Raw genomic sequence first — 26,336 nt, forward strand, 5'->3', positions numbered from 1 at the left:
TTTTCATATTTTTCTTCACAGCCATGAGGACTGGAAACTTGTTTCAATTTAAAAAGTTGGGGAAAACAGAAAGATTAACAAATTCAGACGGCAATCCCTGCTAGGAAGTCATTCCCACCAAAATAAATAACAGTTGTTCTGGAATCATTGTGCTTACAATAATTGAGCTATCTGTCTCAATTTTGCTCATCAGTTAGAAGTTTCCAAGACAACTTGAGACTCCTTGGTGGCTTCTTACCTTTATGATCCCAAAAGGCAACATATAGAATGGCTCATTTCCAAAGGCTATTGAGTAACTGGTTTTGTAGGTAGCCACAGCACCCATCACTCTCCCCTTCCACCATGACTCTGTGAGAAATTGTAGCTGGGGGGGGGGGGCAAAAGGAAGATGCTGGGGGAGATCTGAAAACCCCTTTATTGACTGAAGAGAATGAAGGGCTTTGTTAGAAAAAATCCTGAAATCTCCCTTCACCTAGACTGTGAAGTGGGGCTATATACGGTACATATTAGAGTTGATTGGTTTGAGATGTGTGTAGCAATTATTTATCAACGGGGGAAACGCAGGGACAAGAAACAAACAAACACGGCACAAAAGGAAGTCTGGATGAGAGCGCTAGGTCATGGGTAGGCAAACTAAGGCCCAGGGGCCAGATCCGGCCCAATCGCCTTCTCAATCTGGCCCGCGTACAGTCTGGGAATCAGCATGTTTTTACATGAGTAGAATGTACCCTTTTATTTAAAATACACCTCTGAGTTATTTGTGGGGCATAGGAATTCGTTCATATTTTTCTTACAAATTATAGTCCGGCCCACCCCAAGGTCTGAGGGACAGTGGACCGGCTGCCTGCTGAAAAAGTCTTCAGACCCCTGCCTTAGGTGGACCAGAATGCCCCAAATTTGGTCTAATGCCTTTTGCCACACTCTGAGTCGAATGGGCAAGTTACTAGAGGGCTGGTCAGCTTAGAAGCACCCATATGACCTGCTACGTTATGGGATCAGTAGTGGAGCAAACTGTTTTGTAGGACCTCGTTCTCTTCCCCCCATCCCCAAGTGTGCTAAAGTAGAGCAGCTATAGGGATGCAGAAAAAAAGGCTATGGCACTATTATGACAAAACCAGAATATTCTGTTTTTACGTCTGGAAATATTATTGAGGGTTAGTTGTTGTTCCAAATGAAAATAAAGGCTGGGCACACACCGAATATTGAAAACGCATGACTGCGCCCTGCCTCACCCCGCAAAGAACATTGGGAAATGCAGTTTGCTAAGGGTGCTGGGGGGGGCGTTGCAGCTTTTTGAGGGATAAGCTACAGTTCCCAGGATTCTTTGGGGTGGAGAGTTGTGTGCTTTAACTAAATGGTGTGTACATGGCCTAAAAGTCTCCAGGTTAGCAGAACTACAGTCGTTGCTTTGGTAACAACAATCCCCTCCCTGACCTGCTCCAGCCCAGCTTTTGTTTCTTTCTTGACTTGGCCAGGAGGCAGGAGGCATGTGTTTGTGGGGAGGCAGAGGAGAGAGAGGTATGTAACAGCAGGTAATCAAGCTGTGCCATTAAGTCATAATTAGAGGATGTCTTTTTAATGAGGGCTAGCGATTGCCTTAAAAAAATATATATCAAAAGCTGTAAATTCTCAGGATGTACAGCTCTGGGACGGTTGCTATAGCAACCACCAAATCCTCCCTCACCTGTCCCAGGCCTCTTGTATGTCTTGACTTGACTGAACCAGGAAGAGGAGTGCAGCAGAAAAATGTAATATTAATAAATCTCCCTTGGCAAATGTGTGTTTGGATGCGTGTTAGAACTGCATAGAACTGCTTCTTTGCTCGTTAATGGGATATCCCCAGTAAATCAGGAGCCTTTCAGCTGGTTTCTGTGAGTTTAATAATGGACTTGGAATTCATGGTGGGGAGTACTTTAAAAAATGGGACTTTCTAGGGGTTCGTAGCTGCTCCTCAGGGAGTGGGGTGGGATGTGCTGCTTAAAGACCGAGAGGAAAAGTTGGAAGTGAAATACATTGTGTTTTTAGGAATAAGTTTGGAGTGCTGGAGACCATCCATGAAATATTCCATACTTTTAAAGGCCTTTTTAGACACCTAGTCCCTACCAAACATCTCTGTAGCTTGTAACTCAGGTGAAGAGTAGAGGGGCAGTGGACATCTCCCCCCTCCCCACATTAATCCATCCTTAGCTTAACAACCTTAATTATTTTCACATTATGTAGGCTGATAGAGTATTAATTTAAACAGGGCAAATATATATATATATTCTGATGCAGTCTGGGTGGGAGTGTGTTGTAGTTTTGCATCTTAGAGCAAGGGAGCTGAAAACCAGAGTGAGAGGTGTTCCTGTCATGAAGCTAGCGCAGTTGGTAGATTCTGGGTGCCATTAAGGCTAGCAGAGAGAAAATACAGTCAGAACTGACCTTTAGTGGCGTATCTCATTCATTTAAATTAGGTTTGTGCGGGAGAACTTTCTGGTAGATTGTGCCTGCTATTCATTAATGGGTACAGAATGCTGGGTTGTGGTGGCTTTGTCTCAGGCAACAATATGACTTGGGGTAGTTGATCTTCCTCCTCTCAGTAGCAAATACATGTAGAATTTAAATGGAGTTTCATACCAGTTCAATACTTCGCATATATTTCTAAATGCAGGTTCCTGTTTGGGTGATGGAAGTTTCTGTATGCAGCAAATTCAAAATATGAGCATTGGAATGGAAATTTTGGCCCCGTCCTACGCAAATATTGGAATACATTACTAGTGTTGCTTAACAAATCGCTCACACTCACACCCCCAAATCATCAGCATATCTGTATTTTCCATGAAGGGAAAACTAGCAAAGCTTGTCCTTATAATATTTTTGCTATTTGGGAAACCAAATGTTATATCTGAGTTTCAAAAAACGTATCTTTCTCAGGTTTTGGCCACAAGTTCAAATCACCAAAAAGTGGTTATTGGCTCTTTCAACTAGACACTTGGAAAATACAGATAATTTCCCAAGAGGTAACCTACCATGGCAAGCATGCAGCTAATTGGGGGAGAAATCAGAAATTTAGGAACCAGAGAGAGAAGGGGGCTTGCTAACTTGCCTTGTGCGCAATGGGGTAACGTGCTTGCTTTTGGAAAGCTAAAAGCAGAAAAGGCATTCCTGGCAGGCACGTGTGTGTCTGTGTGTGTCTGTGTGTGTGTGTGCGTGCGTGTGCGCGCACAGTGACACACAGTAAGTCCCACTATGCTCAGTGAGGCTTACTTTTGGGTAGGTGCCTAGAATTGCAGCCTTGAAACTCAAATACCCCATTTTTAAAACTTTGGACTTGCAATATCCTTACTGTGTGTGTGCATGTGTGTTTTGCTATGAATACTGCGAAATACAGAGATGGATTTATTTGGGAGAATTACCACCAAATAACTACAGGAAGCCAGGACCTCTCTGTCTTGATAGAGTTCGTTGGTTTGTTATCTGGTGCAGCAAAAGTAAAGTTCCGCAGCCTTAATAATAATAATGAAAAATGACTGATTTCAGTATGGATGGTTGCCTGATGCTGGGATTGAAAGATGTGAAATGTTGGCTTACTTTCACCTGGGTGTACAGTGGTGCCTCGCAAGACGAAAATAATCCGTTCCGCGAGTCTCTTCGTCTAGCGGTTTTTTTGTCTTGCGAAGCAACCCTATTAGCGGCTTAGCGAATTAGCGCTATTAGCGGTTTAGCGGTTTAGCAGCTATTAAAGGCTTAGCGGCTAAAAGGCTATTAGCGGCTTAGCGGCTTAGAAAAGGGGGGGGGGAGCGAAAAAAATCGCAAGACTCGCAAGATGTTTTCGTCTTGCAAAGCAAGCCCATAGGGAAATTCGTCTTGCGAAGCGCATCGAAAAACAGAAAACCCTTTCGTCTAGCGGGTTTTTCGTCTTGGGAGGCATTCGTCTTGCAGGGCACCACTGTACCAATAGTAATGGTTCCTGGTAATGGTAAAATGCAACACATGATCTGCCCTTCTGTTTGATTTCTCTCTTCTCCTTCAGCACCCTGCTCCCATTCCCTTCATTCCTCTTCCAGTACGGTTTCTTACACACTGGGGAATATGCACTAGGATTTGTCTAGCTGTGAAGTAAATTGGGGTGAAGACTTGTGGGGTTCTGCATTTTGTACCCTAATAAAAGAGTGTGTTTTCTACCCTACTTCTGTCTGTCTGCTTCAGCAGAAGGGCAGCAAACTGAGAGTATGTGGGCAAAGGGGGAACAGGCAGCGGTGAGTTTAGCCTTTTCCAAAGCAAATGTTTCATGCCTAAAAAGAGGTACTGGGAGGCAAGCAAGCTAAGCTCAATATCACGCCCTGTGAATTGGTAGTGTTACTTTCCTAATACCCAGTGTGAATGGTCTGTCTAGGGTTACTCTGTGGAAAAGAGTACCTAACACACCTGCCTTTTTATCAGTCCTTTAGATGGAAATCACAGGGCTCAAACAACGATGGATAACAGCTCACCAAGTCCCTAAAGCTTTGATACCTAAAACCATCACCACTTATTGCTACCCTGAAACTATCTCCAAAGTAATATATCTCTAAAATATAACATAGGGACACAGGTGGCGCTGTGGGTTAAACCAGGGCCTAGGGCTTGCCGATCAGAAGGTCGGCGGTTTGAATCCCCGCAACGGGGTGAGCTCCTGTTGCTCGGTCCCTGCTCCTGCCAACCTAGCAGTTCAAAAGCACATCAAAGTTCAAGTAGATAAATGCGGGAAGGTAAACGGCGTTTCCGTGTGCTGCTCTGGTTCACCAGAAACGGCTTGGTCATGCTGGCCTCATGACCCGGAAGCTGTATTCCGGCTCCCTCGGCCAATAAAGCGAGATGAGCGCTGCAACCCCAGAGTTGGCCATGACTGGACCTAATGGTCGGGGGTCCCTTTACCTTTACCTTTAAAATATAACATATAAAACCAAAAAGGTGTAGAAACCTTGAAACCCAGTGCATGTGTTGTAAACTGCTGAAACCATTGCTGCTTGCTGACATTATTAACAAACATAAGTTAATTTACTTGCACAAGAGTAGGGTACATGCAAGGAGCTCTGCTTGGAAACTTTGGTTCTTACAAAACCTTGCTTGATTTTTATCCTAATTTGCTAATAACGTTGTTAAAGAAACCACAATGAAGACATACAGTGCTTTTACAACACGCTGCATTAAAAGGCAACCCACAAGGTATTAGGCACTTGAGAGAAGGGAAGCAGTGCTTGGTGAATTAAAAAGGGAAGCCAGGATTAGGGAGCGGGGGGGGGGGGGGAGGAATAAAATTTAGTTCAGATTTGGAGACAAATCTATCAAATTTTCAATTTACAAACAATACACAATCTGAAATACAGCCATCCTTTGTATTTGCACTACTACGAATTTTGCTGTGCTATTCTTCAGCTGAGCAATGTGTACAAAAATGTACACTATAGGATAAAGTGTGCAGGGAAATGCATATATTCATAAAAATAGCATACAAAATACATTATATCTGGGAAATGTGCATACAAAAATGTGTGCCTTAGGAGAAATTTGCGCTAAAATGCTGGCAGTTTCCCCCCCCCCCATGTCTACTTTTTTGTATACAGTGGTACCTCAGGTTACAGACGCTTCAGGTTACAGACTCCGCTAACCCAGAAATAGTACCTCGGGTTAAGAACTTTGCTTCAGGATGAGAACAGAAATCGTGCGGTGGCAATGGGAGGCCCCATTAGCTAAAGAACAGTTTCAGGTTAAGAATGGACCTCCAGAACGAATTAAGTTCTTAACCTGAGGCACCACTGCTTATAAAAAAGAAAAGCAAATTGATGTGAATAAAATATTGGAAAAATCAGAAACTGTGGGGGGGGGGCGGAGAAACAGGTTCACCCATCCCTAACAAGGATGCAGAAGACATATGCCAGGAACTGATTGTCGCCCAGATATTGTTGGGTGACACTTCCCATCATCCCTCAATCATCTGTCATGCTGGCTGGGGCTGTTGGGAGTTGGAGTCCAACCACATTGGAAGGGCCACAGATTCTTCGGCCCTAACGCATGTCCCATGACACTAAGTCTCAGGTGTCTAGTGACCAGTACCAGTTTACTCCTAATATAGTGCATAACTAATTATGGAAGTGCTGCCACAAATGGCGATAGCGGCCTCTAGCCTATACGGCTTTAAAGTAGGGTTTGGTCAAATTTATAGCAGCCTCCTCCAACCTGGTGGCTTCCAGATGTGCTTTGACTCCAACTCCCATGAGCCCCAGCCATCCTGGCCAATGGTCAAAGGATGATGGGAGTTGTAGTCAGGAAGGCATCAGGCCGGGGAAGGCTGTCATAGAGAATATTATATCCATCTCCTGGTTTTAGAGGCACCATGCATTGGAATATCAGTTACTAAGAGACAATGGCGGCTGTTGTTTATTGCTGTCATTGTGGGCTTCCCACGGCCATCTGGTTGACCATCATAGAATTGTAGAGTCGGAAGGGACCATGAGGGTCATCTAGTCCAACCCCCTGCAATTCAGGAATATTTTGCCCAACGTGGGGTACGAACCCACAACTGTGAGATTAAGAGTCTCATGCTCTACCAACTGAGCTATCCTTTGGGCAGAGGATGCTGGACTAGATGGGCTTTTGGACAGATCCAGCAGAGCTGTTATTCAGTGGGTGGGGTGGGGTAAACAGAGAGCATTCTGCACATGAGAAGAAATGTTCTCATCTGGATTCAGTGGGGAAATGGAAGGATTGTTTCTGCGTCACTCGGCTGCTTGTTTGCCTGCCTTCTTATTGCTTTGAGGATCTCGGGAACTATGGGCCACTCCAAGATCTGCTGCCTCGCATCCCTTTGCAAGAGCAGACATGGCAGAACAGCTCCCGGCCATTTTCCCGTGGCCACCTTTTACGTGATTTATCATCCATGTTGACAGGAGGGAGGGAATCGCTCAGCCATGTGGAACTGGTCTGGTTTCATACCACCGTGGCAGCGCATGACAAGGCAGAGCTTCTGATGTATGGGATGCTCTGAATCAAAAACTTTTTTTTAAAGTTAATTGATACAGAAGAAAACTCTTTCATAGCTGGAAGGAGAATCAGCGCTGGGAAAACTGGATCTAGCTCAGACCCCCACCCCCTGGCCCTGGAGACTGATGGTGGATGGTGCTTGGGGTCTAGCAAGAAAAGTTCTGGGGTTGACCCTGACCCTCTATTAATCTTGAAATGGTGTTGGGGGGGGGTGGCCCTAGGAATCCTGCTTCCTTCACAGAAGTTTTTTTTTAAATGTTTGTGTGGTTGTCTTTTTTTGTGGGGGGTGCTTATAAATTCTTCTTCTTCTTCTTCTTCTTCTTCTTCTTCTTCTTCTTCTTCTTCTTCTTCTTCTTCTTCTTCTTCTACCACTCTTCATTTGTAGACCCCAGGGCGGTTCACAGCATAAAAATACAAGATAAAAGCACAAAATACATAATAAAAACAAGAACAAAAATGAAAAGATAACCCTGAATGGTGTTCCTGTCTCTTGCAAGGATTTATTTTCTTTCTTTTTCAATTTTTTTAATTAATTTTCCACAAAATTTTTAAGACGAACAAACAAACAAACATACATCCTAATTGTAATTAAACCAATCTTAAGATCATTGTTAAGTGACTTCCTCAAATCCCCCTGGTTGAATTTCATTGTATAGCATTTTAACAATTTTCCAAAATCAATCTTCTCAAAAGAAATTAACTTGATCACGCTTGCAAGGATTTCTTGGCTATAGCTCAGAACTGCCAGCCTTGTTGGGCTTCACCAGTAGATCAGGGCGATGGATCGTCTCGTTTGGCCCCCTGTTCTCACAAGGGCCAGCCAGACCTCTGTGGGAAGCTCGCAAGCAGGCCTCAACCTCAACAGCCCTCTCCCCTCCTGCGGCCCATGATGCTGCTAGTTCTGATCCCAGACCCCAGTGACTGCCTTGAAGACCAAACTAAGGTCCTGCTCAGAATAGACCCACTGCAGTCAATGAATGTGACTAACTTTGCTCCATTCATTTCAGTGGGTCTACTTATAAGCCTCTTGGGCTTGCCGATCAGAAGGTGGGCGGTTCGGATCCCTGTGACGGGGTGAGCTCCCATTGCTGTGTCCCAGCTCCTGCCAACCTAGCACTTCAAAAGCATGCCAATGCAAGCACAGTGGTACCTCAGGTTAAGTACTTAATTCGTTCTGGAGATCCGTTCTTAACCTGAAACTGTTCTTAACCTGAAGCACCATGTTAGCTAATGGGGCCTCCTGCTGCCGCCGCGCTGCCAAAGCACGATTTCTGTTCTCATCCTGAAGCAAAGTTCTTAACCTGAAGCACTATTTCTGGGTTAGTGGAGTCTGTAACCTGAAGCGTATGTAACCCGAGGTACCACTGTAGATAAATAGGTACTGCTGCGGCAGGAAGGTAAACGGCGTTTCTTTGCGCTCTGGTTTCCATCACGGTGTCCTGTTGCACCAGAAGCCGTTTAGTTCTGCTGGCCACATGACCCGGAAGGCTGTCTGTGGACAAACGCCGGCTCCCTCGGCCTGTAAGCAAGATGAGCGCCGCAAACCCATAGTCGCCTTTGTCTGGGCTTAACCGTCCTGGCGTCCTAGAAATTAAAAAAGATCTAGAAATATGGTCAAATTTGAAATTGTCAATGTTAGGCCGAATTGCAGTGATTAAGATGAATGTACTGCCTAGAATGTTATTCTTGTTTCAAACCTTGCAGATTCTTGACAAGATGGAATGTTTTAAGAGGTGGCAGAAAGATATCTCGAAATTTGTCTGGCAGGGCAAAAAGCCCAGAATTAAATTCAAAATATTGACAGATGCTAAAGAAAGAGGGGGGTTTGCCCTGCCGGACTTAAAATTGTACTATGAGGCAGCAGCGTTTTGCTGGCTGAAAGAGTGGATGCTCCTCGAGAACACAGACATTTTAGATCTGGAAGGTTTCAATAATGCATTTGGTTGGCATGCTTATCTATGGTATGATAAAATTAAGCTGCATAGTGCCTTTAAAAATCATATTGTCAGAAAAGCATTGTTTAATGTTTGGATAAGATATAAAGATCTGTTGGAAAACAAAACCCCCAGATGGGTGTCTCCAGTGGAAGCTAAAGCAGTGAAGAAACTCAATATGGAGGTCGGATGGCCGAAGTATTGGGAAATTTTGGAACAGGAGGGAGATAAATTGAAATTACAAAGTCATGAGAAAATGAAACATAAAGTACAAAATTGGTTTCAATATCATCAAATAATGGAGTTTTTCAAACAGGACAGGAAAATTGGCTTTCAGGTGGAAAAATCAAAATTAGAGATTGAATTGTTAGAACCCAATACTAAGAATTTATCAAGAATGTATAACTTGCTGCTGAAATGGAATACACAGGATGAAACAGTTAAATTGGCTATGATTAAGTGGGCACAGGACATTGGTCATAACATTATGTCTGCTGACTGGGATTGGTTATGGAACACCGGTATTAGATTCACGGCATCTAATGCCGTAAAGGAAAACATTATGAAAATGGTTTACAGGTGGTACATGACCCCAGTCAAGCTGGCAAAAATTTATCATTTGCCTGATAATAAGTGTTGGAAATGTAAAGAGACTGAAGGTACCTTCTACCACCTTTGGTGGACATGCCCGAAGATCAAGGCCTTCTGGGAAATGATTTATAATGAAATGAAAAATGTACTTTTCCTAAAAAACCAGAGGCCTTTCTCTTGGGCATTGTCGGCCAATTGGTGTCAAAGAGGGATAGAATTTTCTTTATGTATGCTACAACAGCAGCAAGAATACTCATCGCAAAGTATTGGAAGACACAAGATCTACCCACTCTGGAAGAATGGCAGATGAAGGTGATGGATTACATGACATTGGCTGAAATGACTGGCAGAATCCGTGATCAGGGGAAAGAGACGGCGGAAGAAGAATGAAGAAAATTTAAAAGCTATCTTAAGGACTATTATAAACTTGATGAATGCTAGAATGTTGAGGTTTTTAGAAAAAAGGGATACAGTGATATAAGACCAGATTATAGAAAAGATTAAGATGACAGAGGTTGGAAAGGAATATTTAGAAGTTGCTAAAAAATTATGGAAATTGGGATGCAGAAAGGGGGGGTATGGGGGAGTCCCGGAAAAGAGGTTTATGAAAAAATGTTATGAAATTATACGTGTTTGTATGTCTTTTTAGGTGTTTGTTTGTCTTTAAAAAATTTGGAAAACCAATAAAAAATTTTATAAAAAAAATAAAATAACCGTCCTGGCGTCCTTTACCTTTTTACCTACTTAGTTGAATGCAACCCTAAATTTGAAAACTGTGTGATTTGGTCCATGCTGTTTCAACTTCTAGTTCTCCTTTTTCCCCCCTCATGATATTTTGAACTGGTTATTTGTCAGGCAGCAGCCTCTTATGGGTTAATTGGTAGTGGAATTAGGCTTTGGAGAGACTTTTGAGTTCACATCCCCACTCATTTTGCTGGGTGATCTCAGGCCATTGTCTAATGTGCTTCTCAGTGCTGTGGTGAGAGTTAAGCAAGAGGTAGTTAAGCCTGGCCTGAACTCCTTGGAAGAAGGATGGGATAAACACTGGGTAGAACAGCAGGACCTTCTGGGGTCAAATCAGAAACTGGGATGGACAGCTTCTGTAAATCCCAGACTGTCTCTGGAAAATAGCGGCACTTGGGGTGGGGGGTGGGGGGTCTGTTAAGGTCCCAGGATCCTTTGGGGGAAGTCATGGGCATTAAATGTGTGCTGAATATCCTTTAAATGTCTAGTGTGGATCTGCCCATTAAAAGCTGCTTTGTACCACATTTCAGGCATAACATTACCACATGGGGAGACTTGTTGCTAACCTCCCTTGGGAATTATCCACTCCCAGTCCCTTTCCGAGCAATGTGTCACATGCACTGTTTGAAGAGCACCTGGAGATAGAATCTCCATTACCCAATATATTTGTGGAAGATATTCTCTTCTCCTTCCCTCCCTCCCCCCACCTCACCTCAGCTTATTATTTCAAAACATAAGCGGGGAGGGATGGGAGTTACTCCCTTGAACAGCCGGTCGGACAGGACCAAAGCACTTCCGACCGATCCAGAAGCTACGGTCGGCCTGCATTTTTCATCTCAGGTTTTCTGTCACCTCCGTGGTGGGAAAAGGGGTACAGGGCGGGGGGAGAGAGAGTGTTTTAAAAAAAGACTCTAAAATTGAAATGAAAAGGATCTCCCATCCCCACCCAAAATTCTTCGAAACACCCACTCCCAAATCAAATCGTTCTCCTCCAGAATAAACGATGCAAACTTTGCAAACTTTAATGTGCGTAAAGCTTGACTGCGTTGAAAATGTGCGCTTTTTAAAATAAAATAATTGATCCATACAGTGCTTAAATTATGGAGTGAAAGGTAGAGTGGCCCTTAATAAAATCTACAAGCTCGATTCCCCACAAATTTCAGCTAAATGATGCCAAATGAAGACTCAGCTACACCTGTTTGTAGTCAATCCCTCTTCCTATGCAACTCTAAAAATTATAACTCTGTGGCTGGGGTGGGTGGGAGAAATAGGAGTCTCCTAACAACTCTCAGTACCATTTAACAAACTACAGCTGCCACGGTCACGGGTCCAAGAGGTGTTAATTTTTTGCCCCAACACTTTTCCCGAGAAAACCCCTCTTAATCTTAATACAAGATCTGGATAGAGAGATAAAAGCAGACCCTCCAAGTGTCCCTATTTTCCAGGGACATCCCTGATTTAGAGAACCTGTCATGGTTTCTGATTTGATCCCAGTATGTCCCACTTTTCCTTCGTATGTCCCTATTTTCGTTGGAGAAATGTTGGAGGGTATGGAGTTATCTGCCCCCCTGAGCTGTCTGAAGGCAATCCTGTGTAAGGAAGGGTTGTTGTTTTTTAAAGTTTAATGTTTTATTATGTTTTTATCTATGTTGGAAGCTGCCCAGAGTAACTGGGGCAACCCAGTCAGATGTGTAGGGTATAAATAGCAAACGATCATTATGAAATAGGACGTCCCTATTGTCACCAGAGAAATGTCGGAGGGTATGTAAAAAGGCCTTTCCAAACTATCACACATCACTTTGGAATTCAACATGAAGGGCAGAACTTTCTTGAAGGGTGAGGTTCCAACTCCTGGAGCAGGAGAAGGTGGAGTCTCTGGGGCATAGCTCAAAAAGCTCAGACTGGATTGAGATCCAGCCTGAACCAACCGGTTGTAGAGGAGGAAAACCTATGGGTGACGCAACAGGGTGTAACATCCATATAAATAATGCCTGGGGTACAAATCGGAGGAGGCCACCGGACCAGCAACTCCAACTCTGTAAGGGAGTGTATCTTGTTATCTGTATCTTACTTTCTCCACCCTTGTCCTCTTTTTGTTGTTGTTGTTGATTGTTTGTTTTTAAATCAAGTGGACACTTTCGCTTACTCCAAAGAACTTGCTCAGGCTTGAAATTGGAGCCGGATCTAAAGGAGGGTGTCACAGTCACGGGCCAATTGGGAAATGGGTGTGTACCCAAAATGGGAGAATCATTTGCACCCACCTAGCAGTGCTCAGAGAGTGTGTGGAGAATAAACATGGGACTTAAGATGCCCAGCAGCAAGGCAGGCCTTGGAACCAAAGGCCTGGTTATCATCCCTGAGTACTTGCACTCTTAATGGTTTTTACAAGAGATCTGTCAAATCATCTTCTTCCTAGGTTTTACCTGGGCTTCTTGCAACTTTTTTCTTTAAGGCTACAGTAAATCCATATTATTAGGGACGCAGGTGGCGCTGTGGGTTAAACCACAGAGCCTAGGACTTGCCGATTAGAAGTTCAGCGGTTTGAATCCCCGCGACGGGGTGAGCTCCCGTTGCTCGGTCCCTGCTCCTGCCAACCTACCAGTTCAAAAGCACGTCAAAGTGCAAGTAGATAAATAGGTACCACTCCGGCAGGAAGGTAAACGGGTTTCCGTGCGCTTCTCTGGTTTGCCAGAAGCGGCTTAGCTGTATACCGGCTCCCTCAGCCAATAAAGCGAGATGAGCGCGACAACCCCAGAGTCGGCCACGACTGGACCTAATGGTCAGGGGTCCCTTTACCTTTACCTTAAATCCATATTCTTTTTAAAGAACAGAACAGTAGTTCAGTCTCCCCAATTGTAGATTGCTGTAGCACTTCTCTTCCATCTTTTTAAAAAAGGCATAGTTTCAGGTGTGCAAAGATGTTTTGAGTCGGTAGGCCTATTGCCACGCATGTACAGTTTGGCACAACCTCACTACTGCCTTTCTTGACAATAACATTTTTAAAAGCTGTCTTTTAATTGCCCCATTTGCCTATTTTTTTAAAAAAATAAAATATTTATGCAGTAGTACTTAAATGAAAAAGTGCTTCACGCAAATTTTTAAATTGATTTTAAAATGCTCCATTTCCAGTCTTTCCAAACACCTCCATTTTTCATATAACCCCATCCCCAACATTCTGTTTTTAAAAAGTAATTGCAGAATGTCCCTGACTTTTTTAGTCTTTTAGTGTGACTTTTATAAAATGATTTTAATGGTAGTATTAATTTGAGAATTGCATACTCCGTAATCCCCATTTGTATGAAAGCTGGTAAGACTGCTTGATAAAATTGCTCTATCTGTGAGTTGCTGTTACTGACGGCACGTTTCTGTTGTTGTTCTTTGTAATGTTTTGAAAAAAACATAACAAAACATTAAATAACAGCCACAGACTTCGGGGGGGGGGGTTAGAAAAGTCACAAGGAAATCCACTGACTATTTTGGGATGAAGTAAAGATGAATGGGAAAATGCATAAACACCACACAGGCAAATCAGGATGAATGCACTTTGTTGTGAATAATGCTGAATAAGGACTGGACCTAGTCTAACCACTGCATAAGCTCTGTGCAAGAAAATCAGGATAAACATGGAATAAACAGGTCATCTGCAGGCACCCTTGGATTTTGCACCTTGAGCATCAAAAGGTCTTGTTGCTGCCCTGTCGAAGAGTCCTAGGGATGGAGCAGAGGAGATTTGGGAGGGTCAAGGACAGATTGGAAAGGAGAGACAAGCCTCAAGTGAGAGTTTAGAGAAGCATGTCATGAACTAAAATGACCTGTTTATTCAGCATTCATCCTGATATTTTGCACAAAGTTTGTGGGGAGCTTAGATGGTGCTGAGTATTAACTGAGTGTCCAGTCTTATTTGTTTGTGTAGTGTATACGACATGGTGTCAAGCAATTGTGATCCCACACGCTTTCCAGTTCATCACTCTCCTTATCACAAAGAGCCAGCAACTTTAATTCTGTGGTCCAAAAAATTGTTGGTATGTGATTGAATCCCACCTAAAAACAGCAAGAAACCTGAAGGGGCCTGAGGCAGAGCTTGGACCGAGATATTTTCCTGTCTGATGCTCATAACAATAATAATAATTTATTATTTGTACCCTGCCCATCTGGCTGGGTTTCCCCAGCCACTCTGGGTGGCTTCCACAAAAAACAAAAATACACTAAGATAACACACATTAAAAACTTCCCTGAACAGGGCTGCCTTAAGATGTCTTCTGAATGTCAGGTAGTTGTTTATCTCAAGATGGCATCACCCTTCCATTCCAGAAGTTGACCAAACTCCAACACTGGCGACGGGCTGGCACACTTCACGACAGCAGACAAGCCATGTGGCAAACACAAAACTCATGCCACCGTACCCCATCCTCTGCTGGCTGAGGCAGCCACCTCCCTCTGCCTAATGGTAGTGCCAACCCTCCATGAAGCGTGTGGGCTTGCCAGACATGGAACACAATGCGCTGGGTAATTCTGCCGCATCAAAATGAATGGGAAAGCACAAGAGGGCGGACAGAGGCTAATGATAGGAAAGCAGTAGAAGACAAGAAGGAACTGTAAACACTTGACCAGCTGGGCTAGGTCCCTTCTCCCTACTCAAACAGACATTTGGCAGACGCAGCTTCCCCAAGGCGCCAATTTGAAAGACCAAAGTCTGCCAGTGAATTTAGAACCAACAGCCTGGAGATGAAGAGCCATCAAAGACCATCTTATGTGGGCTTGATGGTATCTGAAGCGGGCAGACTCCAATTTCCAGAAGGTTGAGACCCCCGACTTCCAAGGTCAACAACTTCTGGCTGCATTATAGTCAGAGCTACGAAAGCTGGGTTGCCAGGCAATTTCTCAGGGCCTCACCAAGGCCTGTTTCTCAACTGTGAGCAGCCTGTTTTCATCCAAGCTGGTCATATTATGTACCTTGTAACGTAAAGGATGTGGTTTCTGTCTGCTTGTTTTCCTCTACCCTCCCCATCCCTTTTGTCTTTTGCGCCCTAACCTTCTAGACTGTAAGCCTGAGGGAAGAGATGGTGTTGTTTTTATTTATCTCTGCAAGCGAAGAATTGGGGGGGGGGGATATTTAAATAAAATAGAATGATAGTAAGGCCGGCCTCCTGTATATTTAGTAGTTGTGGAAAAGAGGGCCTCCCAGCAGGGGAATTTCAGCAGATGTAGCTTGCATGAGCAGCTGTCAGATGCCTTCCTGGCCTGGCTCCAGGGATGGCAAGCTACACCTGCTGAAACTCCCTCTTGCACACAACAATTAAAGGCCCAGGAGCCCTATCCTTCTTGAAGCTGGGCATCTTCGGTGTGCAAGACCACAATGGGTTCAGCACCGGATTACCAAATACATAGGCAGAGTAGGCAGTAGCCTTTTAGGGGCCCCGTGACATCGGATCAAAATAATATGGATTTGATCTTGAAATGAAATTACAATCAAGCTGTTTTTGTGGGAGGGTGTGTGTGCTTTTGGTTTTTTTTATTATTATTATTATGTATTTTGCATTCTCATTTTGTGTTTTCCTGTTGTGAACAGCCCCGGGCTCTTCCGATGAAGTGGTAGACACATTGAATAAAACAACAATGGGGGTTCATTGGGAGAATTTCCTGCCTCGTGAGAAGGCCTTTTTTCTTTCGTGCCCTAACCTAGACTGCAATCCTGAGGGAAAATATGGTGTTGTTTTTATTTATCTCTGCGAGGTAAGAATTGGGGGGGGGGGATGTTTAAATAAAATAAAAATGATAGTAAGGTCGACTTCCTGTATTTGGACTTTCCAAACGAGCTATTTGGACTTTCCACCTCGGGGCCCCCAAACACCTTAAGTTGGGCCAGGTTTGCGTCTGCAGACACTTGAGTAACTTTTTTTTTTTTTACTACAGTACTTCGCTTTGTCCACTCTTAAGAGAAACCTGCGTTTCACGTCCTGGGCTCGGTACGTGATCGAAGGGCGCCCTCTAGTGTCCTTCTGGGGCAACGACAGCATCACACACACACACACCCCAAGCCCCACACACGTTTTCTTAATAAATCATCCAGGCAGCTCCAAACATAAACCGGCCCTAGCGCCGCCGGTTCTCGGATGCCGTCTTCAGCTTTGCAAAGTTTGACCCCGGTTCGCTGCAGACGGCGGACTCGTCTCCTCCCTGAGCGCGACAGATCCGGAAGACGCGGTGGGGGAAGGCTAGTCGGGGCTCCTGCCTCCTGCATCGGAAGCCTGTAAGAGCCGTGGGGGATTGGGGGCTGGTGGGAGGGAGTGCACGCGCGAGAAAGGGATTTTATCAAGGGATATAATATTTTATCAAGGGCTAGAATATAACTCAGCAGGCCCTGGGCAAAGCAGAAGGGGGAACACCTGCAAGCGTAATAGCAAATAGTAAACGGACCAGCATGGTGAATCGGCTCGATTGTAGCTGGAGGAAGAGGAGGAGGAGGAGCGAATGAGCCGTTTCAAAAAGGGATATATTGCGAAGGGCCTGCGAGAGTTAGGAAAAAGTGCAATAGTCACCGCCAAGCCCTGGCTGCTGCAGGGGTTGGGGGAGGTAGGGCGATCTTTGTAAAGTATCATTGAGCAGGGACCCCACCCCGCAAGGCCTGCTAGGATAGACGTGGGTGAGTCGGTGGGTGCATAATAATAATAATAATAATAATAATAATAATAATAATAAATTTTATTATTTGCACCCCACCCATCTGGCTGGGTTGCCCCAGCCACTCTGGGAGGCTTCCAACATAGATAGAAGCATAATAAAACATCAAACATTAGAAACTGCACCGTGGCACATGCCCTCTTATTGTGCATGCCATGAAAAGGTTACAGGGTGCAAGGTTCTCTGCCATGCATAGCACACACTGGAGAGGGAGCTGGGCTTTAAATGTTGCAAAAAAAAAAAAGGCTTGTGAAAAGTTTGGGCCCTGCAAAGGGGTTGGGGGAGGGAGAACATTAGGAAGCAGGGGCGGCCAGGGCTTTTTTTCAGCCGGAACTCGCTGGAACTGAGTTCCGGTGCATTTCAGGTGGGTGGCTTGCCATTATAAGAGAACAAGAGAGGCATTTGTGGTGAGTTCCAGCACCTCTTTTCATACAGGTGTTTGTAGGAGTGGCATATAAGCATTTAAAGGAGCCTGCTGTCCCTGTTTGTGATGGCTATCTTTGCATACCTTGAGCTGATAAAGCTACAATCCTAACCTCACTTGTTAGGGAGTAGGTCGCACTGAATTCAACAGGGCTTCGTTTTGAGTAGGCATGCTTAGCACTGCAGTGTGCAGTAGCTTCAAATAAAGTGGGAGAGACTTTCCCGCCAGGTCAGAAAGCAGAGAGAATCTCACACAACACTTAGCAGGAGTGGAAGCTGCAATCTCCAGCTGTTGTCTTGTGGTCTTGCCTGTAGATAGAATGACTGACCCTTGTCCCTGTGGACCCTCCTCCTGCGACTGCTTCGTCTCTCTTCCCCCGGCCTCTGCGGCCAGAGAGGTCATATTTGGCAAGAATTCTGACCGGCCGAGGGATGAAGTCCAAGAGGTAGTCTATTTCCCAGCCAGAAGCCATGCCAAGGGGGCAAAGGTCCAGGTGAGCTAAAATCCAGCAGGCAGTACGGGAGCATGGAGCTTCATTTGTGGGAGAGGGCTATGTTCTAGAAAGTAATGAGAAGTCACATCTCCAACGTATCTATTGCTGCGGTCCATCCTAAATCAGGGCACACAAACCACCCCCAATTACTGGCGTATACATTCTCCATGAACAGAACACTTTCCAAACCGTGACCAGGTTTGCAGGTAGTGCTAAGCCAAACTATGCTTGATCAAACTCTGGTTTAGCACACTGGTCCTCAAACTTTTTTCTCTGGGCCACACTTACACAATAAGTATTTTGCTCCTGCCACACCAAAATTTCATTGATAATTAGAAAATGAAAAGATTGCAACTAGGATTGTCATCAGTATGACCTGACGCATTTTGTTCTTATTTTGAAAAATTATCCATATTCTCCAAATAAAAACAATTGCTTTATACTACACTGAAATGTTTAAATGCTCGATTGTCCTTGAATCTTCCCACCACACTTGTTGTTATCTCTTGGCACGTCAGTGTGGCTTGCCATACTTGTTGAGAACTGCCGGTTTAGCATGAACATATGGAGTCCATGGTGACTTTGCTTCTACTGCTTTGCTGTGCGGTAGCCTATGGTTTGGCCTAACATGCCGTCTGAACCTGGGTTTATGGTTTGTCTTGCTCCAGACAACCCATGAACTGCAGCCAAGGCTTCTTCTTGTTTGCATTTCATGGTCTGTGCAGGAGACAAACCATAAGCTCAGGTTTGGGCAGCGTGCTAACCCAAACCATGGATTAGCTCACTGCAAAACAGCAGGACCAGAGAAGGAGCAAAGCAGCCGTGATCTTCCCTCGAGTAGCCTGCACACTCAGCATTATGTGTGAATTGAGCCACTATCAGGAAAAAGGAGGCAGAATCTGTCCTTAATGCACTGCCAGCCCTGCCGTTCCGGAGTCCTGTGTTCCATTCTGGGTACTAACATTTTAAGAAAGATGTTGGGAAATTGGAGTATGTATAGAGGATGGCAAATTAAGTTCAAATTAGCACCTTGGAGCACAGCGAAGTTGTATATGTGTGCCCCCCCCCCCGCATTTAAAAGCTCTTTTCCCCAAACATGTTCACATCAGCACAGCTTCATTAGTGTCAGATTCATTTCAGTAGGGTGCTGATGGAGAGGGGATATCTTTACCCTATGCAAAGATGCATTAGGAATGGCTTGATAAACAACACATCGAACAGGGAAGCGTATCACACTTTTTTTGTGAGCAAGACAACAAAAATAATGAAAGCGCCAGCGTAGACTTTTGTTTCAATGACTGCCTTTCTTCCCAGTGCACATATATTGAAGTGGACCAGGTTGAGAAGACCCATGCGGTCATTCTCAGCCGACCAGCCTGGCTCTGGGGAGCCGAGATGGGGGCCAACGAACACGGGGTCTGCATTGGCAATGAAGGGGTGTGGACCAAGGAGCCCGTGGCAGAGGAGGAAGCCTTGCTGGGCATGGATCTGGTCAGGTAAGAGACGACATGTTGGGTGGCTGAATCATCAGCTTGTGCCCAAGTTGTATTCTCTGCTCCTCTGTAATTGCCTGGCCAGCCATGGCCGTAGCCAGGATTTTTGTTAGGGGGCAAGCTTTCATTAGGAGGTCAGAACTTCAGATTTGTATTGGTTTTTATTGATTTAGGGGGGCATCTGCCCCCCTCCCCTCCCCTTGGCTACGCCCATGCTGCTGGCCCACATGGAGGCTGAGATACTGTCATTGCATCTGGACAAAGATGGTCTGGCCTCAGTTCTTGCATCTGTATAATGGGAATGACAGTGAAACCCTCTCAACAATTGTTCTGAGAATTGGTGAGCTAAGAAGAGTTACAGCACTATAGTTGTTCATAATAGTGCCTTGTGAACTCTATGGTTCACCTCCTTCAGCCCTCCATTGATCCAGGAAAACAGCATCCCTGGTAGGTTTGAAAACCGCCAGCGAAGGAGAGTCCACATTCCAAGGCAGTCTGTTACACGATTAAACAGCCAGAATCATCGGGAAGTTCTCCCTAATGTTTAATCAGAAAGCTTTTTCTTGCGATTTAAGCCATTGGTTCAGGGTCTGTCTTGTCGAACTGCAGAAAACAAATTGCTTCATCATCTATATGACAGCCCATCAAATATTTGAAAGTGGCTATCATGTGTTCTTTCCCCCCAGACTAAATAAGAATCACAATGTCTCCCACAGTATCGGCAGATATTGGGAACTTGTTTATTTCTGAAGCCTTTTTAGTCCTGTTGAGTTACTGCAAAATTCCCGACTGGTTGAATGAAAGAGTGTCAAACACTGTCTGACTTTTTAATAGCGATCAGTCACGGTTTGCAAATGATCTTACTTAAAAATCCCTGGTTCGCCTAAAAGCCTCTTAAAAAAAAAAATCTATATTGAGAAAATATATTGCTTTTTAAAGAATACTGTAATCAGTTCGGTGCATCAATTAGGGCAGAGATGGTTAATCTGAGGGCTTTGAGCTGTTGCTGGACTACAACTCCCATCATCCCTGACCAGTGACTATGTTGGCTGGGACTCATGGGAAACGGAGTCAACAGTGACTAGAGAGCCATCCATCCCTGAGTAAATTAGTTCACAGCCAGGTTTGCAGAGGCAGTAATGGCCAAATAATGTATTTCAGGCTCGGTTTGGAGCGGAGCAGCAGTGCCCAGGAAGCAGTCCAGGTTATAACAGCCCTCCTGGAACGTTACGGCCAAGGGGGCAGTTGCAAGGAGGAGCCGACCCCCTTCATTTACCACAACACCTTCCTCCTTGCGGATCGCACTGAAGCCTGGGTTGTAGAAACAGCCGGGCGGTTTTGGGCGGCTCAGAGGATTCGAGGTGAGTACATTGCAGAAAGAGATGATAGGACACCTTGGATTTTAACGGATACACAGAACTATCTGGCGTTGCTCTTTTGCAAACGGTCTGGGCTTTTGTTTGCTTGCTTTGCCGAGATTCCTGGTTCAGATTCTGCACTGAGAAAAGTTCAGTTCGGAACCCTCCATGTGGTTAGAAGGGGCGTCTCCACCCCCATTGTTCAGCCCAGACATGAAGGTCCAGCTCCGAGGGCCTTCTGGCGGTTCCCTCACTGCGAGAAAAGTGGAGTTACAGGGAACCAGGCAGAGGGCCTTCTCAGTAGTGGCGCCTGCCCCATGGAACACCTCCCATCAGATGTCAAGGAAATAAACAACTATCTGACTTTTAGAAGACGTCTGAAGGCAGTCCTGTTTAGGGAAGTTTTTAATGTTTGATGTTTTATTGTGTTTTTAATATTCTTTTGGGAGCCGCCCAGAGTGGCTGGGGAAACCCAGCCAGATGGGTGGGGTATAAATAATAAATTATTATTAGAATGTTAGACTAGGACCTCAGATCTCCTTCAAGGAAAAAGGAAGTATATAAATGAAATAGATAAAAACCTTGGGCTGTTGAGATGTATTATGGAATTGTATTCCAGATCGGCTAAGCCTTTTCAAACTTCCCACTGGTTGAGCAGGATCTCCTTGTCTCTCCTCCCACCCTGCAGAAGGTGCCCGGAACATTTCCAACCAGCTGAGCATTGGTACCGACATTACCTCTGAGCATGCGGGCCTCAGGCAACATGCCCGGGAGCAGGGATGGTGGAGTGGCCAAGGGGCGTTCAGCTTCCTGGAGGTATTTTCTCTCACCCACCAGCCTGTGCGCATGGAGGCGGCCAAAGCTCGCTATTGTGCTGGCCAGCAGCTGCTGCACCAACATTCAGGTGTGTATCCAAAATACATAGAGGTGTAGGGTTTTGGAAGCTTGTTTTTTGTTTTGTTTTGTTTTGAAATGATTTTTATTTGATTTTACAAATGCAAAGTTATATAAAAGAATCCAAATACAGTGGTACCTCGGGTTACAGACGCTTCAGGTTACAGACTCCGCTAACCCAGAAATCGTACCTCAGGTTAAGAACTTTGCTTCAGGATGAGAACAGAAATTGTGTGGCAACGGGAGGCTCCATTAGCTAAAGTGGTACCTCAGGTTAAGAACAGATTCAGGTTAAGAACGGACCTCCAGAACGAATTAAGTTCTTAACCCGAGGTACCACTGTATATATCCATATACAGAGTTTCCTCTGAATCTCGGAACTCCCACCCCCTCCATGGGGACCCATTTTAAACATTTAATACTACATATCCTTCGGCCCTCCAGATGTTTTTTGGCCTACAACTCCCATGATCCCTAGCTAACAGGACTAGTGGTCAGGGATGATGGGAACTGTAGTCCAAAACGTCTGGAGGGCCAAAGGTTGGGGATGCCTGTTTTATATCAATCCATGGTGATTGTTACGCTACAAGTGAAATCGAAATCATGCTAATGTTTCCATCTGCTTACAGTGGTCTCCTAAATAACTTAATTTCCCCCCGTTCTTTTATAAAGTTTTTGTCCTCTTGGTTTCTGGGTTTTCCAGTCAGTTTTGCCATCTTGGCATAGTCCATCAGCTTGGTATGCCACTCCTCTCTGGTAGGGACTTTGTCTTCTTTCCATTTCTGGGCCAATAACATCTGAGCGGTTGTTGTTCCATACATGAAGAGTCTTTTCTGCTCCTTTGGTATATCGGTACCTGTAATTCCTAATAAAAAGTCTTCTGGTTTCATAACAAAGGTTATTTTAAGCATTTTTTTCCCCATTCCATTACTTCTCATCTCCCAGAAAGCTTTTATTATTATTATTATTATTATTATTATTATTATTATTATTATTGGCTTTGTTTTGTGGAGGGAAGCGTGTCCCATAGAGCCGCTTAATGTTGGTTCAGATAGTCAAAAACTCAGCCCAGATGGTCATGTGACCCCACTGGGGTGGCAGCTGGAAATGCCAACATCTTCCTGGTTGCCTAGCAAGCATCACTCAAGGGGACCCAGAAAACTTACATTATGGGACTGCAAACCAAATGCTACGTAACAGATCTATTTAAAGATGTGATTTTAGATGTAGGCCAGAAGATCTATGCGGTAGTAATGGGTAGATCTCTCTCTAATGCTGACACCCGATTGCGAGATTGGTTACCTTGAGACTCCTGGCTCTCGCGTTTCTGCCCATTCTGTTTGGTGTGGTGGTTAGGCATTGCATTTGGGCGTAGGGGGACCCACCGATCATCTGATGCAGAGAGAGTGCTTATGAGCACATGCAGAATGCTTCCCTTTGCCCTTAACACTCAGGAACCTCACCTAGTCCTTCTGCATGTCAGTTTGGGTAGGGCAGAAATTAGTCAAGAGGAAGTGACTCTTACACAAGTAATAAGGTCCGGCCCAGGACATTTTGGCGCCCGATTCAGAAAAATCCAAATGGGTGACCATTTTCCAACAGGGCTCATGCGGGAGACTTGCCCAGTGGATTGTGCCCAGTTGGTCCGCCTGCCTCCCACTTCACCACACTTGACTCTGTCCCCTTGCCTTGGCTCTGTAGTAGAGCAAGCCTCCTTCAGATATTAGTGAATTCCGACACCTTGACTAGTTTGCCCTCTTCTTCTGGTATCGTTACAGTTTCCCATCTTCCTCTTTACTGATGTGTAGGGCAGATCACCGCAGAGACCATTATGACCATCTTGAGTGACAAGGCCAGCGGGATCTGCGTCGATTCGGAAGGTTTCTGCACCACGGGAAGCATGGTGTCCGTCCTGCCGCAGGATCCCCACCTGCCTTGCATCCACTTCTTCACGGCCACGCCAGACCCTTCCAGGTAAGCCAAAAGCTCCTGCTTCCTTAAAATTGGTGAGTGCACCTGCCAAGTTAAGAAGAGCCTTGCTGGCCAACCCAAACAGCTATTGGAAGTGCATTTGTTATTTCAGGTGAGTTCCTTATTCCCCAGTAATTTATTGGAATGGGAAAGAGTTTTATGTGAACAAAATAAATGTGCCTTTTACAGTTACTGAAGACCAGTCTCCAACCAATACATAATCTATGGAACAGGATAAGTATGACATAATCTGAAATTATCTTTCTTGTAAAACATTGTTTTCTCCCACCAGCCTTGAAATACTTATAATGATATGGTTGTGTGAAAGTTCATCCTGTTAGTATTTTATGCTTCATTTGATAAGTTCCCTTTTCTGCAGGACTTTCCGAAATATGTTTTTCCCCCAGAAAGCTGTTTTTTTGCCCCCTAACAAAGCTATAGGACAGGTGATACTGAAATTAAATGATGAATAAAAGGAGTACAGTTGTACCTTGGCTCCCGAACACCTTGGGAGTTGAACGTTCTGGCTCCCAAACGATTGAAAACTGGAAGTATTTTCCAGTTTTCGAACATTCTTTTGGGAGCTGAACATCCGATGGGGCTTCCATGGCTTCCGATTGGCTGCAGGAGCTTCCTGCAGCTATTCAGAAACTGCGCTTTAGAAGCCGAACGTTTCAGAACGGACTTTGGGAACGGATTCTGTTCGACTTCCGAGGTACGACTGTATTCAAAAATCTTTCCATCTCAAATTAAGTAAAATGGCAGTAAATCAGTGCGGACTCTTCTCGGGACATGAGTGCGCTAACCCTCTCCGTCAGGTGCTCCCCAGCAACTGTGAATCAGCAACCATGCTGCCTCTAAAACAGAGGTTTGCATGCAGCCGTCCTGACTAGTAGCCACTGGCAACCTAATCCTGCATGACATTGTCTAACTGTATTTTAAAATTTGTCCACGTTGGTGGTCACTACTTTTGAGCTTCAGAAAAGCAGCACATTGCATACTTGTTTTAATTGTTTTTAGTTTTTTTTTAATAAATCATGTTGTCATGTTCATATGATCTCTCTGTGTTTTAGGGGAACTGTTTGATTAAGAGTGTCGGGTACATTGTCCAAATCCTCTCCTCTCTCCTGCTCGGCAGGTCGATATTCAAACCCTTCATCTTTGTTCCCAACGTCACTTTCTTTCACCAAGTGCAATCGCCGACCTTTGGCGACAAAGACCCCGTCAGGGAGACGCCCAGGTTTCAGAGGCGGGTGGACCGACGGCACAATCTCTACAGGGAACACCAGTTCGTCCTGGACACCATGGACCGCAATGAGGTGAAGCCCTGAAGAACCACTTGCAGTTACTGTAGATCGGGGCTGGGGGACTTGTACCGCCTCCGGATGCTGTCGGACTACAACTCCACTAATCTCTTGCCTTTTCCCCTATGTTCTCATTCTGAACTCTTTCCTCTAGCCCAGCTCCTTGTCACCTGATATTTCCCAAACCTACTTGGTCCCACTTTCCATGTTCTCTGAACTCTGCTCTTTGGCTGCCTTATTTCTAGCTCTCTCTTTCTGTCCGCCTTTGTCTCTAATCACTTCCTTTCTCATTTTTTTAAAAAAGATTTTTGGGTTACAAAAGTACATAACAGTCGTACCTTGGATCCCAAACGCCTTGGTACTCGGACGTTTTGGCTCCCAAACGCCACAAACCTAGAAGTGACTGTTCCAGTTTGCGAACGTTCTTTGGAACCTGAATGTCTGACGGGGCTTCCGTTGCTTCCGATTGGCTGCAGGAGTTTCCTGCAGGCCAATCGGAAGCTGCGCTTTGGATTCTGAATGTTTTGGAAGTCGAATGGACTTCCGGAACGGATTCCGTTCGACTTCCAAGGTACGACTGTACATCATCTCCATTTTCAGAGCATAAAGTCCTTTCTACAGAACGCCTCTAATCACTTTCCACCGGCTATTCTCCATTTCTTGTTGCTCTTTGTCTTCCCTTCTCAGGTAGGGTTTCCCCACCCAGGTAGGGTTTAAACAGCCCTGACTTGGGATGTGGTCCCACCCAGTTGTAGCCCTAAATGCATTACCCCAGCTTTTCATGAAACCTTGTGGGTGAGCGAATTGGCTTCCAAGTCCGCCCCCCCCCCCCCAGATGACATCAACCATGGGTATTGAGGGGCGGCATCCGCCATGCCAGGGATGGGTGACAAATGAGTTATGGCAACACCCTAAGGTCCCCATAATTAATGCCCCGTTCTTTCTCTCCCCTCTCCTCAGCATGAGCGCCAGAGACTCCAAGAGATTATGCGGAAATTTCAGCGGCAAGCCCTGGAGGCCATGAAGAACCTGCTGGCGGGCTCCTTCACTCTGAAACCCCAGGAGCTGGCTGACCTCTTCTATGACTGTGTGGTCACAGAAATCAAGTTATATAAACAGTAAGATCCCTATCAGGGCAGAGAGATTGAGGTTCATTCCTGAGACCACTGAGAGTTCCATGTGTGAAACAAAACCCTACTTGAATGATATATGACAATGCTGCACCTTTAAAAAAACAAAACCTTAAAATTGTGGAGTTGGCATAGGCAGCCTTCAGAATTCATTGTTGCTGCAAGAGTGAAGACCATGGGCATGGTTGTGGCTTTGAAAAGTTTGTGAAGGCTGGTGGTTCTGAAATGTGGAGCAGCCTCTGCATCTTAAGGGCTACAGACGAACAAGGGAAGTGGGTAGCACTTTAGTGCACTTCTGGAACCTCCAACTGGCTACT

At 45.0% G+C, this 26,336-nt stretch overlaps 1 protein-coding gene across 3 annotated transcripts; it reads left to right on the forward strand.

Annotated features, from left to right (window-relative positions):
• The first annotated feature begins 280 nt into the window (after window positions 1–280).
• Window positions 281–26,279, forward strand: SCRN2 (secernin 2). Of its 3 annotated transcripts, none has more exons than XM_081166627.1 (8): window positions 281–1,518; window positions 17,691–17,869; window positions 19,184–19,365; window positions 20,524–20,723; window positions 21,409–21,624; window positions 23,423–23,588; window positions 24,724–24,904; window positions 25,850–26,279. In XM_081166627.1, exons 1-8 carry the CDS (start codon window positions 1,488–1,490, stop codon window positions 26,009–26,011), a joined length of 1,317 nt encoding a protein of 438 aa, XP_081022753.1. In that variant the 5' UTR covers window positions 281–1,487; the 3' UTR covers window positions 26,012–26,279. The 3 variants fall into 3 exon arrangements, with proteins under 3 accessions (XP_081022753.1, XP_081022755.1, XP_081022754.1); XM_081166628.1 differs by lacking the exon at window positions 281–1,518 and adding an exon at window positions 16,395–16,521; XM_081166629.1 differs by lacking the exons at window positions 281–1,518; window positions 17,691–17,869; window positions 19,184–19,365 and adding an exon at window positions 16,065–16,521.
• Window positions 26,280–26,336: the final 57 nt, after the last annotated feature.

This window comes from Podarcis bocagei, assembly GCF_964188305.1.
Source record: "Podarcis bocagei genome assembly, chromosome: 13".
NCBI classification, from domain to species: Eukaryota; Metazoa; Chordata; class Lepidosauria; order Squamata; family Lacertidae; genus Podarcis; species Podarcis bocagei.